Consider the following 20,381-nt stretch of genomic DNA (forward strand, 5'->3'; position numbering starts at 1 on the left):
GGAATTATTAGGAAGGGAATTGAAAACAAATCAGCCAGTATCATAATGCCCTGTATAAATCGATGGTGAGGTCTCATTTGGAGTACTGTGTGCAATTCTGGTCACCGCACCTCAAAAAGGATATTATAGCATTGGAAAAAGTCCAGAAAAGGGCAACTAGAATGATTAAAGGGTTGGAACATTTTCCCTATGAAGAAAGGTTAAAACGCTTGGGGCTCTTTAGCTTGGAGAAACATCGACTGCGGGGTGGCATGATAGAGGTTTACAAGATTATGCATGGGATGGAGAAAGAAGTCCTTTTCTCCCTTTCTCACAATACAAGAACTCGTGGGCATTCAATGAAATCACTGAGCAGTCAGGTTAAAACGGATAAAAGGAAGTACTTCTTCACCCAAAGGGTGATTAACATGTGGAATTCACTGCCACAGGAGGTGGTGGCGGCTACAAGCATAGCCAGCTTCAAGAGGGGATTGGATAAGAATATGGAGCAGAGGTCCATCAGTGGCTATTAGCCACAGTGTGTGTGTGTGTGTATATTTTGGCCACTGTGTAATAGTGTTGGACTGGATGGGCCATTGGCCTGATCCAACATGGCTTCTCTTATGTTCTTAAGATGTTTTCCCTAACCTCTTTCTGGAATTGGACAGCAATGCCAAGTGGTTCAACAGCCACTGTATGAGTGATGTAACAGAAACTTCTGTCCTGTAGCCTTCTTGCCAAAGATGCCATCAGAATATACATCAGAATCTCTTAGCAGTGTTGGTCACACTCCGGTATGACCAAGAGATCAAAGGCTATACAAAGGGGAGGAGCAACACAAAGCAAGGGATAGGCCTTTTTGCAGTTCCATTCCAATCTGCTTCTTTAGGATTAGAGGTTTTTGGGGGGAGACGGGGGGGAAATCTCAAATGATCCAGACCCAGCTGTGTTTGCTGTGGCCATTTTACAACCATGTGGAAGCTTTAAAACACAATCAGTAAGTGGACAACATGGGCACTACTTGTGCAAGATTTTTCCCTTGCAAACTGAGGACAGACATCCAGGAGGAACACTCCACAGTTGCAGCCATCAGGAAGATTCTGCTTAAAGCTACAACCAATATAAGCATGTTTCTCAGAGGCAGCAAAACTGGGCATAGTGGGCTAGGCTAGCCAGGGGAAGTGAGTTGTTATAACACATGCTGAAATAAATTGTTAGATATGCTTTAAGGTGCTACTGGACTTTTATTTTGAAAAGGCAGCAGCCATGGTTTATTTTCAGCCCCACCTCTGCAAGAGGGCTTGTCCTATCAACCTGCATTGCCATACCTATCTGCATGAAGACAGACAGATGTGAAAACATGTAGCATTTTGATCTATTTTTTTTAAAAATAATATTCTTTTATTTTAATATGCCATTGTGAACCAAAAAGCAAGTTCAGAGATCATAATATAGGTATTGGATGGAGTATGCTTTCCATTTGCTTGGAGCTAGCAACCCTAAGAAAAAGGCACCATCAAGTCAACGGGGCTCAGATCGACAGCAGTTTTATTATTTTTGAAACAAATAGGCTGTCTAAAGGCCTACATGATTTATGCTGAATGGCAGAAGATTCTTCTGGAAAAAGGAAAGGAGGCAAGGGCAGGAAATCACACAGCAAAGACAGCCCAGAACCACAGCATGGAAACGACCACCCTCCTCTTGACTCCTTTGAGAAAAGCAGCAACACAAAGACAGGATTGGAAAAGCTCGGTAATTCCCCTGGCCAAAGCATGTTTAAAAGCCATGTGCTGAATGCACTGACTGCCTCCACAACTACTGCACAGTACTCTTCTCCCTCTGATGAGAAAGGGCCTCTAGTTTTTCTAGAAGTAATACTGTTTTCAGCACACACAAAGAAAATTCTGCTATTGACCTCAGGGAAACAAGCAAGAGATGCAGCAAACCCTGATACTTGTTGGACCAGCAAGGGATGCCATGTTACAGCCTCTGGCAGACAGATAGACTGGAGACTGATAAATGAGAAGGGCTGAGGAGAAACGGTCTGTCTAACTGTTTTGACTTTCAAGAAACCATCCCAAGGAAGCTTCCTCGAAGGGACGTTCTCATTCCAGCTGAGAGCACACATCTTGCTCTAGCCAGCAGAAGCAGGGCCAAGATGCTCTTCTCATTCAGGCTGCAGGAACAGATTTGTGGTTCTCTGCCCACTTTCCCATGCGAGATGTACGCTTTAGCACTCAGTCATCACAGATGGATTCACAAGATTTGGCAGAGCATAGAGCCATGGGTGAAAATCAAATTGGAAAAAAAACCTCCACAAAAGTGGCACAGGATCTGCAATGACAGTGCGTGGGCAAATCTGCAATGGAAAGCAACAGGCTAGTGGGAAATTCAGAGAATGAAAAGAGGGACTGAATTTTCAGAAACCAAACTGGCCATCTTTTCTCCAGAGAAAGGCAGAGATTTCAACGTCTCTCCCTGGGTGCAGCTACTTCTCCTTCACCTAGAAAGCATCTCAGGGATGTTTCCCACATTCTTTTCCAAACAAACAGGTATATAATCCCGCCCCACAGCCCAAAATGGACAGTAGGACTTGGGACACGAGACTGCAGTGTGGCGGTGCTTCTCAGTTCTTGCCCTCTTTGATGTCAATAACCTTTAAAAAGTGCAGGCATAGCTGTGCTGGAACTCTCAAGCACAGTAGGCTTTCAAGAGCAAACGAGGAGTGGCTAAAACTGTGCCTCACCCTCAGATGTCTATGAATTATTGCTGTGGCCTTATCTGGGAAGCTTGGAGCTGTGAAAACTTAGCCCTTCTGTTCCCCCTCTGGACTGAGGTGGCAGCAGCAATCAGTTGGATGAGATGCCAAAGTAACCTCCCACAGACATGGCACCATTTAAAAAGTGGCAAGGAAGCTGCACGGAAAAGAGGGCTCCCTCCCTCCAAGCTCAAGGAAGAGTGAAAACTCCCAAACAAGTTATCTTTAGCACAAAATTGAAAGGGAAGATGCTTGCCCCAGCCCTCAAGGGGAGAAGATGTGGCTAGCCCCCAGGCTTCGACTCTGGGAAGTTCCACTGTGCAGTGCTCAGGCCCAGAAACCAAGGGCTGTGATTGAATAGGGATGGCCAAAAATATCAAACTTCTTCTAAAGACTCTGTATCAGGTGGCAGATAGGCAGAGACTGGAAAGAGCAAGTTTGAACTGGCACTCTGAACTAATTCCAGCAAAAAACCTGAGTCCCTCTTCCAGATGAGAAAGGATTCCACAAGGCTTCCCAAAACAGAGGTTCCCTTCCAGACTTGATTTGCTGTCATTGCTCTGACCAAATATACTGTACAAAAACTCTTGGTTTCTATCCTACTACTACCTTCAGCCACATCTACAGCCTCACTCTAGCCTTGGGAGCTTTCTGCCAATATACATTACTCTTCTGTTGGAGAAAGAATTCAGACGTGGCTAAGCCGAAGGCTACGGGCTGCAGCCTTTTCATTGTCATCACCCAGAAATGCACCTGCCTCGTAGCAGCAACTATGGGGGATTCAATGCCTTTGCTTGCCTTGAAAGAAGGGGAATTAGAAGATTCAACAGCCTTCCAAAATGCCCAGGAGAAAAAGCTGCTGTGATGCACAAACCTCTGTCATCTCTTGTTCTTTGAGGAGAGCTCCCAAATTACAGTATGAGTTCATGGATCAAAGAAAGCTCATGAAAAGACAGACCAGGATGCAACAGGAGTTGAAGCAGCCATCGCACCCTGCCATGTTTGGTAGCAAGTCACTCAAGCCAGATGTGTTTGCAGTGGTTCCCCTATAGCCTCTAAAAGCAAGGAAAGGTCCATGTTTGGTTAACACTTAGGTGAATTTCTTTGGAAAAGAGCAGCAGAACAAAAAATCAACAGCTCTGCCTAGAGCCAAGCAACACTGGTGGGAAGGGGAGAGAGGACAAGACCTCTACAGAAATACATTCAGTGATGTTTTAGTGCCACGGGGAAAGCCATTCTATGTCTTGCCCTCCTGCCATTCGCTGACATCCAACTGTCCAAAGAAGGTGGAAGAGAAGGCTATCCGATCCAACTCAATTAAGCTCTTGGTTTACTTGGAGACTTGGTGAATGGCATGGGCCAGGTAAGCCACATTGCTGGATGTCACGCCTGCAACTGAGATGCGTCCATCCTTGGTCATGTAGATGGAGAACTCCTTGGTTAGCCGCTCCACCTGAAAAGCAAATCAGACCATCTGCTTTGGAACCATTCCTAATTTAAACTTCCTAATTTAACTTTTGCTATCCTATTAGTCCAAGATTAAAAATCAAGCATAATAAGGAGTGGCACTGATTCACTTATTAGTTGGCCCATGGGGGGAAAAAAATCACAAAACATTAAAAACTTTTTGGGACAGGTTTGCTTGGGGGGGAGGGTGAAGTGTAAAGGATATCTTTTTCTAACCATTTTGTCACACACCACCCTTGGTCCCTTGCTTACCTGTTCAGGTTTCAAGCCTGTGAAGCAGAACATGCCAATCTGGTCAGTGATGTGTTGCCAGTTATGAGAGGAACCCTCTTTTTTCAGATTTGCCACCAACTGAGTACGCATGCCAATGATCCGATCGGCCATCCCCTTCACTTCTGTCAGCCTGTGCCAGAGAAGCAGACATATTGAGTTCAAACAGAAGGCGAAAGGTGTCAAAGGTTCAACCAAAGAGGAAGAGAGCACCCAGGTAGCCTCTCCATTTGACACCCTTCAAACAGGCCTCGCTGGGGATTAGAAGGGTACAGCTCTAGTTAGGATTGCAGTACTATTTATTTACTTTTATTTACTCACTTTATAATCTGCCTTTCTCATTAAGACTCAAGACAGACTGCACAGTGTAAAAATCAATGGAACTGGTAATTTAATAAAGAAGATGATATTGGATTTATATCCTGCCCTCCACTCTGAAGAGTCTCAGAGCAGCTCACAATCTCCTTTACCTTCCTCCCCCACAACAGACACCCTGTGAGGTGGGTGGGGCTGGAGAGGGCTCTCACAGCAGCTGTCCTTTCAAGGACAGCCTCTGCCAGAACTATGGCTGACCCAAGGCCATGCTAGCAGGTGCAAGTGGAGGAGTGGGGAATCAAACCCGGTTCTCCCAGGGTCCCCGCACTTAAAAGTCCGCACACTTAACCACTACACCAAACTGGCTCTCCAGGGGATGGATCAGAATAAACAATGTAATTGGACTACCACTGAAGAAGTTCGAAATAAAGCAAACATCATTTAGATATGCTGAATACAGAAAAAGGTACTACAGAAGACAGAGTGGTGGGAGCAGGGTAATATTTACAGAAAACCACTAATGCATACTACTGCACCTTTTTGAACTGTTCTGTTGTAATATAGACCTGTTACCTTTAGAGAAATGCCCTCTGGAACAAAGTCTGTTTTACGTAGTTTGCAGTGACACAAGTGTGGGGAGCCTTTCTGACCTCCTCAGGCAGACCATTCGGGGGGGTGGGGGCACAACAGAAAATGCACTTATACAGGCAGTGGTTGATCTTGCCTATTTGTAGGACAGCACTGCCTCAAAGGCCCCGCTTGGAGGGGAGAATGTTGTAAGCTGTTTTGGGTCCCCCAGCAGGGAGAAAAGCAGAGTATAAATATCTAAAGCAGGGGTGGCCAAACTTGCTTAACATAAGAGCCACGTAGAATAAATGTCAGATGTTTGAGAGCCCCAAGACAATCCCAAGGCCAAGTTTGGCGTCACAAGACAAAGGCCAAACAGGTTTGGCTTGCTTGCAACAGGCTTCAGTTTTCACCACTCCAGCTCCCTAGTCCACTTCTCTTAAAGCCCACAAAGGACTTTAGCTATCATGGTATGCAACCAGATCGCTAGGAAGATCAGACAAGGACCTTACCATTCCTTTCGCAAGTCGGGGCTGGTGAGAATAGTAGAGGCAATCCTAGCCCCGTTGATGGGAGGGTTGGAGTACAGGGGGCGGATCAGAATCTTTAGCTGGGACTCCACTCGCTTGGCCTCCTCAGCATCCTTGCAAACCACGGTGAAGGCACCCACGCGCTCTCCTGGAAAGAGAGGGTTGAGAAAGCATGTTGTTAGCAAGAGGAGTTGTGTGTACACATGAGGCTGCAGAGGCAGGCCTGTCCAAAATGGTTCTGCTGTGCTGACCCCCTATATGCCCAGAGCAAATACTTGGACCTTCCTCTTCAGCAGAGACCTCCCTGAACTAACCCAATCACCTTTTATGCACTTGGTTCCTGCTCACTCATCAGATCTGACCCTTCTCTCGGTTGCCTGAAGGAAATGCAATATACTCCCCAACCCCCAGACTGGGATCGTCTCTCTTTTTGGAAGACTAAACAGTCACAGCATTGTGGTTGGATCGCGTAGCATAGAAACCATGCAGCACGAGAGGGAAGAGTGTTACACAATCCTCAGACTCTCTGCAGTGGTCTCTTTAAGATCAAGGTTTCATCTTCATGATGCAAAAGAATGAACTAATCCAGACCTCAGTTTTAAAATGCTGTATTAGTTGTTCATGATAGATTTTTATGAATTTGCCAAAGATGCCTGCCTAGAGAACTTGCTTCAAGCAGCTTATTACCCCCCCAATTAATTAACAGACACAGAATCCTAGCAGACAAGGACCTCCTGACTTCTATCCCACTTGTGGCATCCAATCCGCCACTCCAGACACACACACTCACACAAAATATACAGACTGTACAAAGCAGTCCACCTCCAGATTCTGTGGGATGCTCCCTGCCCAAGGCACAAGAGTGCCTGGACACAGGAGAAACTAGGGCTCCTATCAGGCCCCTGAGCAATTGACTGTCCTCCCTCTTTCTTGTTTCCTTCTGCATCACAGCTTGCTTTGACAGGCTTGCTGAATCACACAGGAGCTACAGAGCAAAGCCTCTATTTTCTCCATTGACTGAGGCTCCTCCCTTAGAGAGGGGGGTGGGGGGGAGAGCTTGCTTTGCCAGCCTCTCTCAATCACCCTGCAGAGCTACTGAGTCAAGCCTCTCTTCTTTTATTGGTTGAGGCTCCTCCCCTTCCTGATCCCCTGGGGAAGGAAGGAAAGAGCCAGAGCTTTCTTTGCCCAGTTCCCCGGATCCCACGGGAGCAATACAAAGACCACCAACGAGTGCTAATGTTTTTAAGCATGTTATATTTTTTATTTTTTAAAAAATCTTTAATTGTGTTTGTCTGTGTCCTTTATAAGAGCCAGTGTCCTTTATAAAAGCCAGTTTGGTGTAGTGGTTAAGTGTGCGGACTCTTATCTGGGAGAACCGGGTTTGATTCCCCACTCCTCCACTTGCACCTGCTAGCATGGCCTTGGGTCAGCCATAGCCCTGGCAGAGGTTGTCCTTGAAAGGGCAGCTGCTGTGAGAGCCCTCTCCAGCCCCACCCACCTCACAGGGTGTCTGTTGTGGGGGAGGAAGGTAAAGGAGATTGTGAGCCGCTCTGAGACTCTTCGGAGTGGAGGGCGGGACAGAAATCCAATATCTTCTTCTTCTATAACGTTTATATCTCTGCTACCTAATCTTAAATAGGTACACATATGGCCCAGCCCAACATGGCTCGGCCCAACAAGGTCTCATTTATGTCAGATCCGGCCCTCATAACAAATGAGTTTGATGCCCCTGAGCTAGAGGATGTCTTGCCTCCTGCAAGACAGAGGAACTGGCATGGGCAACAAGTCTAATTAGATTCAGTGCAGCTCACTCCCTGGTAAGCATGTGCAGGATTACAGTCTAAGATGCACAGCTGGGAAGGTCAAAGAGAAAGGAGGAGCCATAAGATACCAGGAGAGCCAGCTTCCCTTCAGCCAAAAGGCAAGAGGGCATGCTGATGGAAGTTTTCCCACCAACATGGTGCAGTGGTTAAGAGCGGTGGCCTCTAATCTGGAGCACAGGGCTTGATTCCCCATTCCTCCTCCACATGAAGCCAGCTGGGTGACCTTGGGCCAGTCACAGTTCTCTTAGCCCCATCTGCCTCACAAGATGCCTGTTATGGGGAGAGGAAGGGAAGGTGACTGTAAACCACTTTGAGACTCCATAGGGTAGAGAAAAGCAGGGTATAAAAACAAACTCTTCTTCTTCCTAGTAATTCCCCAAAGAAAAATAACTAGGTACCAGGCCACTCATAGACATAGGAATACCAGGGCACCCACAGAAAAGGGCAGGATTTCAACCTCCTGTCCAGGGACTCCCCAAATAATATGATTTCTGGCTAATTTACAAAGAACCTTTCACACAACGTGGTCTGATGAGAACTGAGCATCCTCCAGGAGGCAAGAAACATCAAGAACGGCTCACAGTCAGTTAAATAAGAAGGGGAGGAAGAGGAGACGTGAACCTGCTCATGCTCTCAAGAGATCATGGAGTGCCAGACAGGGAGATTTTGGGAAGCAGGAGGATGGCATTTCTAGGTGGCCAAAATGGCTGGAGGCCTGTAGCAACCAGATTACAGAATGTGCATTATCTGCCAAGAGCTCAAAGGACTGATTGTAGCAAGGTCTCAGAACTGGACACAGAGACCCTCGCTTGCTTCCTCATTCTTTAGCTTCATGAGAATCCATCTTGCCATCATTCTTTCATTTCTAATCTGGCAGCACCTCTAAGATGCAAACAAGACTGTGGTCTCTATCAACCCAGTCAAACTTTCCTCTTGCCGCTGGTCCCACATGCATCTTGCACTCCATCCCCTGGAAAGCAAAGTAGCTCTTCTAAACTTACCATACAGACCCATGTTCTTTGCATATGACTGGGACAGCACAATGTTAACGCCTTGCTCAATGAAGTGACGGACAGCCCAGGAATCTTTGTTTATGTCCCCACTAGCAAAGCCTTGGTACGCCATGTCAAAAAAGGCAAAGAGGTTCCTTTTCTGGAAGAGAGCAGAGGACACCTCATCGGTTTTCTTAAAAACAGCAGGTTCTTAGGACCTTCTAAAAGCAACCTGAGCCAGCATAGTATAGCTGATACTGTCTGATGGGGATCTGGGAGACTCAGGTTCAAAGTCTGTGACTTTGGGCTAGTCACAGTCTCTCTCTACATGGCACAGTTCATAGGACTGTTGTAAAAGATATGACAGAGAAGAATGATGCTGTAAACCTACTTTGGTTCCCAATGGGGAGAAAAGCAGGGTGCACACAGATACAGATTTACAGCCTACTGTGCCTGGTATTTAGTATCCCTTGTGCCAAGACAGCTGTTCAAAAAGCACTTGTCTAGCATGTCTTTGAGTGTGATCTCCCCCTCCCCAGCAGCAGAAAAGCCTGAATGGCCTTGCCAGCGCTCTGTGCAAATTGAACTGCACTCAAGCAGACGCCCCATAATTCTCTGCAAAATGCCAGGATTCTGAAATAGATGCTCTCCAGTGGGCAGCATGGGAAGCACTCCAAAAGCAGGAAGGTATTAAGATTGCTGAAGTGTGTGGGTACAAAAAGCCATGTTGTTATTGTGCAATGCTATAAAAAAATACTCTGATTTATCCTTATGGTATTCCCAAAGCCAGAATGAAGAGTCACTGGACAGATACAGAGTTGCTCGCAATTAACTGCCTTGCCCCATTGCTCAACCAAAGCATTAAACAAATATAGATGGCTAAAAGCCCACACTAAGAAACATCTGCACAAGTTGTCAGAAAAGTAAGAAGGAAAAGAAAGGTCTACTATTTGATCCACAGCACAGGTCTACTTGTCTAAGAGAGCAGGGAGCTCAGGCACACGCACACAAAAACCCCCGGCAGAAACTGTAGATCACACAGAGAGAAGTCCAGCAAAAAGTCAGTTCTGAGCTCCTGCTCAGCTCCCTGAATCAGCACATCGGATGACCTTTGCTATACGATCACCCAGAAAGATGCCAGCTCAGGACAGTCATCAAGAATGCTCAGTCACATCCTAAAAGGATTAATCAGGAGACTGCCTCTTTGGGTAACAGAATATTTCAGTTCCTTGTAGTTCCAATAGCACAAGAAAGATGCCAGTGATAGAAGGCTATTAAAGGCCAAGTGTATTTAGAACTATTTGTTGAGGAACAGTCCTGATAGCCCTATATGGCTGAGGACCTGCCTACCTGAGGGACCGTCTTTCCCCATATGAACCCCAGAGAGCACTGAGGTCAACAGGGAAGAACCTGCTGACCATCCCCAGGCTGAAAGAGGTAAAACTACAGAGTACCCGCACGCGGGCCTTCTCTGTTGTGGCGCCACACATATGGAACCAGCCCTGCGGGACTTTGAACAGTTTCGCAGGGCCTGCAAGACCATCCTTTTCAAGATGGCCTTCACCGATTAAAAGAGAGAGACTGCTTAAGTAATTTCGCCATCTGTTGAAATAGCACCAGGATGTTAATTTTATTGATTTATTAATTTTAGAATTTTAATTAAATTGTTAAATCAGTTATTGTTTTTAAACATTATTGTATAACTTAATGCATTGATCTAATGTTGTTAGCCGCCCTGAGCCTGCTTCGGCGGGGAGGGCGGGATATAAATAAAATGATTGATTGATTGTGCCCAACTCCCCAAAGACAAGCCTTACCTTCACTACTGCTGCCAGCTCCTTCCACTGCTCCGGCCGAGGGTCCACACCAGTTGGATTGTGAGCACAGGCATGTAAGAGGATGACACTTTGCTCCGGAATTTTCTTTGAGACAGAGAACAGGGGTTCTTGTTAGTTGTGAAGATGTTAAGAACAAAAGGCAGAAGAAGCCCACCTGTTGACCAAGATCAGCCACTATGTGAAACAGATACATCTGACTTTCAGATTGCTCCCCAGCCTTTGGTTCTTAACTTCACAGCCTGTGACCCAGGTACCTGAAGGACATGCTCTCCTTATACAAGACCTGTGCCCAAGTCCTGCTGGGCTCCTCTTAGCAGCACCCTCAGTATGTCTTGATCATCTAAGTGAATCTGAAAATCTTTCCCAGAATCATCCCTCACCCTATGAAATCAGATCCCAAGGAAGGAATCATCCTTCTTAGCCTTCAGGAGGGTCTTATTTGAGAGCACATATTACTGAAGATGTAAATATTAATGAGTATATTTCTGCATGAAGTTTCTGTTTACTGTTGATGGGACCAAATTATCAGTTGGCTGTAGAAACCTGGTTTTATTGTAAGCTCCCCTGAGCTGTTACAAAGGCAGGGAAGAAATTTTTAAATAGAATGTGCACACTGCAGTTTCTGAATTGGTTTTTAAGTAATAAAAACCCCTTATTTTTTCTATGACCAGCTAACTCAGTTGCCTTTCTGAGATGCTCCTGACAATGCTTCTCTTGCTGCCTGCTGAGCATTAAGTGGGTGGGGCCACAGCAAGGCAGGGCTTCTTATTGGCTGCCCTCATTCAAATGAAAGTTCTCTGTGGCTACAACTGAGGCCACGACCACAGGAAGGATAGTTAGCACCTGGGCCTTCCCTAGCCTGTATGTGGTTCCATTCCTCCTCCCAGTTATACTTCTCCCTTCTCTTCCCTCCCAGGTGTTTATTCCATTCTTCCCCCTTCTTCCCACTTTCCTTCATTTCTTTTTATTCCTCTTCTGTAATTCCTTTGCAAAGCAAAGAAGAGGTAATGGGCTTGGCTCTACCTCCCATGGGTGGGCTCCCCACCCTCTCAAAATTCCAAAGGTGTCCCCAGGCTCGTCCCCTAGATCAGATCACATTTTTTCAAAACTAAGATGTCCTGTCACTCATTTTTGGCTTTGTTTGAAAGCATACTTAACCAAGATCTGAGAATCTTTTGGTTACATCCATTTTAAGCCTCCAATTATAGGCAGCTCTTCTACAAAATGTTTGCATGCAAGCTGTGGAGTTTAGAGACCACCAATGCAATTTCCCATGAACCTACAGATATGTCTTCCAAAGCTCCATTGAAGTCAAAGCCACAGGTCTTGGGATCATAGTACCGATAGCTCTGGAGTTGCATCCCGGCATCCCTGAAGATGGGGGTGTGATTGCCCCAGGATGGTTTGGGAAGGTAGACGTCCCGGCTATATTTGAAGAATCGTTGCTGTAGGGAGAAGATGAGAAGTCTTATTTGAATGGCCCAAACCCCCAGCATGATTCAATGGACTAGCTGTATGCAAACCCTACACCCCATAGAGTCCCTTTGTCTTTCTGCGAAGACAGAATTAAATTAGCACTCACCAAGAAGTTGGCACCCACTCGTAAAGATCCAGTTCCAGAAATTGTCTGCACAGTGACATACTGAAAAGGCAAAAAAAAAAAAACCCCAAACACAGACATATGTGATACAGACAAACAGATATATATTCTAATAGTACAGTTTGGAGTGCATCACAATATTGTTAACATTCAGTGTGTGTGTGGGGGGGAGTTGTATATACACTTGAAGCTGTCTAATACTGAATCACACCATTGGTCCATCAAGGTCAACACTGCCAACTCAGACCAGCAATGGCTCTTCAGAGGCAGAGGTCTTTCACATCACCTCCTACCTGGTCCCTTTAAATGGAGATGCCAAGGATGGAACCTGGGACCTTCTGCATGCCAAGCAGAGCCTCTTCCACTGAGCCGCAGCTTCTCCCCATCCAATATGGCTCATCCAATGAACTGTGCATCTAAACAACTGGTTTTAATACAGTGAAGCAATAAATTCTGCTTTAATTTTTTTTAATCCTTCTAAAAAACCCAGAGAGAAATAATAAACTGGCTGAGTCATCAGAGCCACTCCAAACTGGGGGGAGGAAAGGATGAAATGGGAGTCAGAAGAGTACGCAATCATTGTGCAGGGGCCCTCATCTTTCTTGAGCCTGCTTGGACACAGGGTTGTGGGCTCAACTGCAATATGGCCATCGTGGTATATGGAGCCGACCGCAAAGTGGCTCCTCTCAACCACTCAGACTTACAGTCATATATTCATACTGTAGACCAGGCCAAGTTTCCCATTGCAGCCAGATTAGCTCCCAAAGCAGTTTACAGACCACGGCAAAAACAAAACAAAACACTAAAACTAAAGTTCCCAACATGGCAACACCTTCCTGGTGCCCACCAAAATATTTTTAGATGTGAGTGCGGCCAGGTGGGCCTTCTGCCCAGCTGGGCTTCTGATTGGCCACTGAGATCTGATTTGCTGTATACATTAAAATTATGTTGCTTTAGTGGTAGCCACCATTAGTGTGTTGGGTTTTCCTCTTTCTCGCTGCTCTCTCCCAGTATATATATATTTTAAATTACTCCTCTTGTTCCCTGCACTTGGCTTTCATGTGTGGCACTGCTTCTCAGAGCAGCCACTACACAGTTGGCACCACATCCCACAATGGCCATATTGTAGTTAAGTCCACAACCCTGTGTCCAAACAGGCTCCAAAAAGTTGAGGACCCCTGCACTAAAGAATCCTATCTAGCCATCAACTAAAGCTGAAAGCAAGCTGCTCTATGACTGCAGAGCAGCCAAGAGTTGTCCACGAGAAGAAAGTAACACCTAAGATTTGGAATTAACAGTGGCTCTGAAAATCATCTGGTTCAGAACCACCTTCCTGTCAAGCCATTTTTTGCAGCAGGTATACACACGGTCCTAAATAAGCATGCCTTTAAAGTTTATTCCAGCTCCAAGAATCCAGGCATTACAGGCAACAAGGGATGTTCTAGGTAGGAGGCAATTTCTGTTTGCAGCGGGGAAACAGCAAGACCTGCTGTACACCCATAACGTCTTCCCCAACTTTCCTGCAGCAGGCAAGGGTTCCAGAGCATACAACAATGCAGAATAGCTCCATGAATATGTAGGAATTATTGCTCAAATACAGAATTGTTTTGCTTTTAAGTCCCAAAGTCTGCTCCTTACCCGTCCACTCTTAATAACTTCATTTGTCTCTCCCAAAGCCAGTTCAGCAGACGCCTTGTTGAACTCTGCCAGCCCTGCAATGGGTAAGTATTCCTTGTCCAACTTCTTTTCAGCTAGTTGGGCTTCTACCTAAAAAAAATACACATCCTAGTAACTCATTAAAGTATTAAAAGGAAGAACAGCTCCTGCTCACCTGATTTACCGCTCCCAGATTAGCTTTCCAAATGAGGGGGGGGTGGAGAGGATGAGAGAGAGAGAGACAGAGGGAGAGAGAGAGATGTCTGCACCATGAATTATTGGCTTCATTTCACAGAAAGGAGCTGCAAGCTATTGAAGTGTACAGTACTGGGTAATGCAGCAGAACCTGCTCAAAGTCCAGCAAAGGCATCCTCAAACTTTCCTTAACCAACCTCTTGCTCATCAGTTGAGACCCATCCTCTGGGGCTCCCAAAGGAACTGCTTTGCTGCACTCTGCTCATGGTCACCAGGCTGGATCCATCAACAGAACAGAACTTTTCTGCCTCCCACTAATCTTCACAAAACAATACTCCTGAAAGGAACAGGAAACCCTGAGAAATTACATGACGGGAACATACCACAGGAAGGGGGGAACTGTGGAATTGCCAGCTTAGTCTGGATCCAGCCCACTGTTTCCCCCAGCTTCAGCTATTTAGTGCAGAAAGTATGGCTGTTCAGACTAAACCCTTCCATTTGTTCTTCCCTCTTGCCATCAGCACAGTGAGAGGACGGCTTTTCCCATTTATGCACAACCACCCAGTGCAGTGCCAGTTCATTTAGTTACTGCCCACTCACCTTCCACCCCTAATCTATGCACTGTGACCCACCAAGCAGATAGTCAACCCTGTTGGAGTAGTGCCCACAGCCACACCAGGCTAATTCCCATGACATATAAAAGCAGCATCACTGACTACGGTGCTCATTTGTTGTTCATCTAGGCTTATGACCAGAGAATTAGTTAGCTATTCTGCCAATGCAGTTTCAGCTGCTAAAGCCTTGTCCGAGTCAAGCATTTCCTTAGTGTGGGAGGGGGGGACCCATAACAAAGCCTCTCTGTGTAGATACAAAAAACTTACAGCCATGACTGTGCAAGGCAGTAGAAGGCTGAGATCAGGCTGTGGCAGCAAAGACTAGTGCTATCAGTTATACACTTTCCTCCCAGACACAGTTATGTGCACCAAGTTCAGAGCCCTTTAAAAAAGTGAAAAGCAACGAGAAAGTTTTTGCCAATGTGCTAATGCTTGGAGATACTTTTCTCCATGTTAAAAGCACAGGGTACCATTGACATGGCATGTAACAGACCTGATGGCCTATGATCCGCTATGGGCCACTACCAAGTTCCATTTTACATGGGAACTGAGGCCAAGAAAGTCAGTGGCCTAAAAGAACCCAGCCGATGGGCTAGCCAGGAGCTGAGTTCAGATGTGCCAGGCTCTAAACCACCATGAGGAAAAAGCAGTAGCTGCAGGTTCCTTTTGCTTACTTTGCGGACGCAGTTCAAGACATATGGCTTCCCGTTATCATCTCGGTATGCCCCCACTCCCAGGTTCATCTTTTTACTGTTGGTGTCCCGCTTGAAGGCTTCTGTTACTCCCAGAATGGGATCGGGAGGTCCCATTTCCACATGAGTCCACCAGGAGCTGCAACATGAAAACAAAAGATGGGTAAGCATCTACAATTTGACACCTTCATCAGGAGCAGAGCCATACAGAGCATATGCCTCTGAGTCTCTCCATCCAGACACCAGTATTTTTCCATCAGATCTCAATGACCACTGCTGTGATGCCAAGAGCCAGAAGCCACTGCCTCGGTCAGAAGCAGGCATAATTGCTCAATCCTGATTAGAGTTACACCCGTCTAAACCCGCTGAAGTAAAAAGATAAGGAACGCATACTTAATGTCATTCAAACCAAAGCATTCTTGTCTGATTAACCAAGGTGGTGTTTCCATTATTAGCAAACCTCAAATCCAATTAATATGGGGCTAGACGTATCTTATCATAGCGTTGGACTAAGCCAGGGAGAATACCAAATTCAAACTCTGGCTGATATTTTATCAGTGGACTCAGATAATTGTTCTTTCTAAGCCTAACCTACCTCACAAGGTTACCGCAAAGATAAAATGGGAAAGAGGATCATGTGTGCTGACCCAAGCTCCTTGGAGGAAGAGGATAAAAAATGAAACAAATAAGTCTCCCACCCCACCCGCATTACAGCATACCGTTAAAGTGACTATTCTGGCCATTCAGCACAGATGCACCTAGTTCTGCATATGATTCATGGTTTGGGGGTATCCTCAACCTGTGCCTGCACCAGACTGAAAGTTTTGCTTTGACAGAGCTTACCAAGAGAGGTGCCACTGCTGCCAGGGGAGAAGAACCTTACCCCTTACAGCCACTGTCTCAGGGACATGCCAGCAGTCAGGAGCTGCTCCTCAGAGCAAATGGCAGCAAGCCAGCCACTCCAACAGTCTTGCATTTGTGCAAGGCTTATCCGTTTTGCCATCCTGAAATCCAAGTCTCTTATAAATAGCTGCATGTGATAGAACACAGGCAGCAATTGTGGAAGTGGGAAAGAAATCAGGCAGTGTGAATTATTCTCTTAGCCCTGCAGAAGGAAGCTTGCCAGCAGGATTGCTTTTACTTGGAAATATAACAAAATATCAGTTTTCTTAAAGCTTCTATTGTCAAGACATCCAAGATAAATGTATCAGCCATTTCTGTACTATGAACTCCAAAGGTCATGAAAGAGACTCCATGCAGTGGATATAACAGATGGAGTGCGTGGCTTTGAGAAAGACCCTTCTGGATGCAGAGGGTCTCCAACCATTGCTACAATTTCCCAGTGGCTACTGGAATCCTGCCGAGTCCCTCTGGAAGTTGAGCATAAGTCCTTCCTCATGTTAAAGTCACATGCAAAAAATACCAGCCTCCCCAATCAGACCAGATCACTCCCACCACCCCTTTAACCCTGGAAAGGACCAGGCACCCTGCCGAGGCTTTATTAGGACATGTGAATTTACAAATGACACATGCTGCAATCTCTCAAATAGTTCACGTGCAACCCACCTGCTGCAGGATGCTAACAAAACAGTGCAACTCCTGCAAGGGTAGCAAAGGTAATATGGAATGAGAGCATGATCATTCAGAGTCTGAAGGTGAGTGAAACTAATTGCTGTTGGCAGGAAAGAGGACATGCTAGGGAAGCTAAGCAAGGAAGCAGTCCAAAGTGTAAGGGAAGGTTCAGAAAAGTGCCTGGTGGCAGGGTGGCAAAGACAGCTGTTAGAGCAGAGACCTGGATATGCAAAATCTTGGCAGCTGGAGAGAAATAGAGGGGTTCAGCAAGGAATGGTATGTGGGGTGCAGTGGGAGCTGAAAGGAAATTCACATGCAAGGGAGAGAAGACAGGAAGGGGAAAAGCAGGAGCAGGCAGGAACAGGGGTGAAGGATGAACTTCACGTATCGATTTGATGTTATTAGCAACATCTTTGCTCTTGATCACTGAGTTCTAAACTTCAGACAGAAAGAAACCCAACCTGCTGTGCAGCTTTCTTTGTCTTTAAGTCTTCACACTTAACCAGGCAATTGCTCTGCTGAAAACTGCTTTCGGCCTTCAACAGCAGCCAGCAACAGGCAGTTGTTAAGAGATACTTTACTAAGTCAGCCTTTCTTCTTTAACTTGCAACTTTTGTGGGAACATTCTGTCAGACAATGGCTTGTCTGTATTATTGTAAAGGATATGTTTCCATTTCTGTCACTTCCATCAAGAATACACTGAGGCCTGTCACAGAACAATCAGGTTATTTAAAAAATAGCCGCAGAACACAGAACGCGGCAGCCAGGCTGTTATTGGGACTCCCTAAGTGGGAGCACATACAGCTGAGGCTGCGGGAACTGCACTGGCTGCCAGTTGTGTACCGGATTCATTACAAGTTGCTGGTTATTACCTTTAAAGCCCTATATGGCTGAGGACCTGCCTACCTTAGGGACCGTCTCTCCCCATATGTTCCCCATAAATTCCATATATAGTCCACTGGTACAAAAATAACAATTTATATATGCAAACTTATATAAAGGTGCCAGAGTTTCTCATCCAGAAAACGAATTGTTTGTGACACATTTCTGATAATATATGTTTCAAATATGATTCTTCATCCAACAAAAGAGACTAATTTCTCTGGAACCACAGCTCAATTCAAAGTAAGTCTAGGTCAATTTCACAAGGCAACAGTTCTCATTGGCAGCTGATAGTAATTAGTCTGGAACCAGTGCTCTACACAGTGTTGCTGGTCAATTACTCAAAGCAAGCACTATTGGTTCTCCAACAGAACCGATAGTGCCTGCTTTGAGTGATTGACCAGTAACACTATGTTTGTAGCGTATAGAGCACTGGTTCCAGACTAATTACCATCAGCCTGCGGCTATGAGCCGCTAATGAGAACTTGTGAAATTGACTTAGACTTACTTTGAATTGAGTTGTGGTTCCAGAGAAATTAATCTCTTTTGTCGGGCTAAGAATCGTATTCGAAACACATATTACTGGAAACGTGTCACAAACAATTCATTTTCTGGATGAGAAACTCTGGCACCTTTTTATAAGTTTTCATGTATAAATTGTTATTTTTGTACCAGTGGACCATATATAGAATTTATTGCAATTTGAATGTATCTTCAGACATGTAGTGTACAAACATTCATAAGTGCAAAGTGATCATTTCTTAGGAGTAAACAAAAATAGGCATTATAGCAAACTAGTATTACTTGTGAGCAACAGTTATATGTGTTGGCAGATTTAACACTTTCAACACAGTTTTCCCCTAGTCCTACCTGCATGAGGCAGGCCTCCAAAAGAGGAACAAATCTTTCCCCTTGCAAAAAATCAAAACAGCTGCCTTCAGTCCTAATCAAAGTTTTTAGGGAGGCCTGATATTTGGAAGAGGGCAGTGTAACAAGCAAAAAAAAAAATCCGACCCCACAGTGAAGGCCGCAATGCTCAACAGGCTTTCCCCAGGAGTTTCCAAATCAGAGAAAGGGCCACGTGCTCGACTCTGAGGGCCTGGTTTTGTGACATTTTCCACATTGATCATTCTCTGTGCGTCCCTGTCACTCTGCCAACCCTCATAGGATGCGAGGAGTTCGACGAAAGGGAACCGGAACTGTATCTACAGTCACGGAGCCTGTACCCCTTTAGGGCGCGAAGAAAGGCCACGCTATTCTCAGGCCAGCCGCCCTCTAAACCCCCTCCAAGGGCATGCCAGCGCGAACTGACGGCGGCCAATCACTTGCCGATATCACGACCCCAGAGCCAATCCAACATCGTCTAAGAGGTCCCGCCCGCAAGACAGCCAATCGCCGAAATGCTCTCCAACCATTACCCCCCCCCCCACAACGCTTAAGCTCAATTAGGCAAGGGTGTACAGCCGGTCGAAGTTTAAACTTGACTTACGGGCCCCGCTGAGGGACAAAAATCCGCAGTTTCAGAAACGGATTTCGTTTCGCTGTTCTACAGTCTCCCCCACCTGCGCCGGTTTCCTCAACAATCTCTGAAGCCGAGCGTGTGAGAGGTTTTTCTCACATTCACGTGCAGCGATTCACACGTCACGAAGCACCCCCTTCCCCTCACCCATCCCTGCCATTAGTCGGCCCGATATAACTCGCTTCTGTGTCTCCAGAAAGGCCGGATCCGAGGCGCGCTCCCCCCCTCAAAAGCTCCTTCAGCCGCGAGCCTCACGAAGCGGCTGAGGCCAAGCGCGTGCTGCGCTGCTCTTACCTGGCGCGGGCCGAGAGAGACGCCAAGCAAGGCGACATGAGGCGACTGGAGTGAAAGAGAGCCATGGCCGGCGCTGCCGCTTGCTACCTGCCTGTCTGCCTTCGCCTGGCGTGCGAGCCCGGGGAAGAGGCGGGGCTCGGCCAGACTGGAGGCGCCGCAGCTCCATCGCCAGGCCGGAAGGACGCGTCGCAAGAAGGAGTCGGGGCGGGGACAGAGCTGTGCGGGGCTCAAACTCGGCGGCCTTCGAAAGATTCGTCGCGAAGACAGCAGGGGAATATTTTATTTCGCTCGGCTTATTTATAGGCCGCCTCAAGGCAGGTTACAGAGTAGAGGTAGTTTGCCATGGACGGCCTCAGGGGTGGTCAAAGTGCGGCTCGGGAGCCACGTGTGGCTCTTTCACGTATATTGTGTTGCTCTGGAAGCCCCCGCCACTCCGTTGGCCAGATTGGAAATGGCATTTGTATCTTTAAATCACTTCGCCAAGTCAGCCAGCGTCTTGGAGAATGCCTTTAAAGTTGCTTTCCTTCCTTGTGGTTCTGACTTGCATGGCGTGCAGCTCTCAAACATCTGATATTTATTCTATGTGGCTCTTGCGTTAAGCAAGTTTTGCCGCCCTGCTCTCTGGGTAGTGACCCTGGTATGGTATTCCATCCAAAGACTGTCCAGGGCCAATCCTGCTTAGTTTCTGGGATGTGACAAGATTGGGCTAGCCTGCGCTGTCCCCGTCAGGGAACAATAGGACTAGCAGTACAAGACTGAATGACTATGCCGTCAATAAGGTGATCATATAAAAGAGCTGTTTTTTAAACCACACTTTC

At 46.3% G+C, this 20,381-nt stretch overlaps 1 protein-coding gene across 1 annotated transcript; it reads right to left on the bottom strand.

Moving 5' to 3' along the window:
- Window positions 1-1,510: 1,510 nt before the first annotated feature.
- On the bottom strand, window positions 1,511-19,727 carry GOT2 (glutamic-oxaloacetic transaminase 2). The gene is made up of 10 exons (XM_060253618.1): window positions 19,564-19,727; window positions 15,279-15,435; window positions 13,778-13,906; window positions 12,122-12,181; window positions 11,823-11,984; window positions 10,519-10,623; window positions 8,711-8,861; window positions 5,869-6,034; window positions 4,457-4,607; window positions 1,511-4,190 (listed from the first exon to the last, which is right to left on the bottom strand). The coding sequence occupies exons 1-10, from the start codon at window positions 19,626-19,628 to the stop codon at window positions 4,068-4,070; spliced, it is 1,269 nt and encodes a 422-aa protein (XP_060109601.1). The 5' UTR covers window positions 19,629-19,727; the 3' UTR covers window positions 1,511-4,067.
- Between the last annotated feature and the right edge of the window lie 654 nt (window positions 19,728-20,381).

Source organism: Heteronotia binoei, chromosome 14, assembly GCF_032191835.1.
Source record: "Heteronotia binoei isolate CCM8104 ecotype False Entrance Well chromosome 14, APGP_CSIRO_Hbin_v1, whole genome shotgun sequence".
Taxonomy (NCBI): domain Eukaryota; kingdom Metazoa; phylum Chordata; class Lepidosauria; order Squamata; family Gekkonidae; genus Heteronotia; species Heteronotia binoei.

Excerpts from the sequence above, each read along its gene's own strand:
- GOT2 (XM_060253618.1), bottom strand. The coding sequence starts at position 19,628 with ATGGCTCTCTTTCACTCCAGTCGCCTCATGTCGCCTTGCTTGGCGTCT. Across the intron at positions 6,035-8,710 it reads AAAGAACATGGGTCTGTATG|GAGAGCGCGTGGGTGCCTTC; the intron begins GTAAGTTTAGAA and ends CTCTCTTTCCAG. Across the intron at positions 4,608-5,868 it reads CCCGACTTGCGAAAGGAATG|GCTGACAGAAGTGAAGGGGA; the intron begins GTAAGGTCCTTG and ends TCTCTGGCACAG.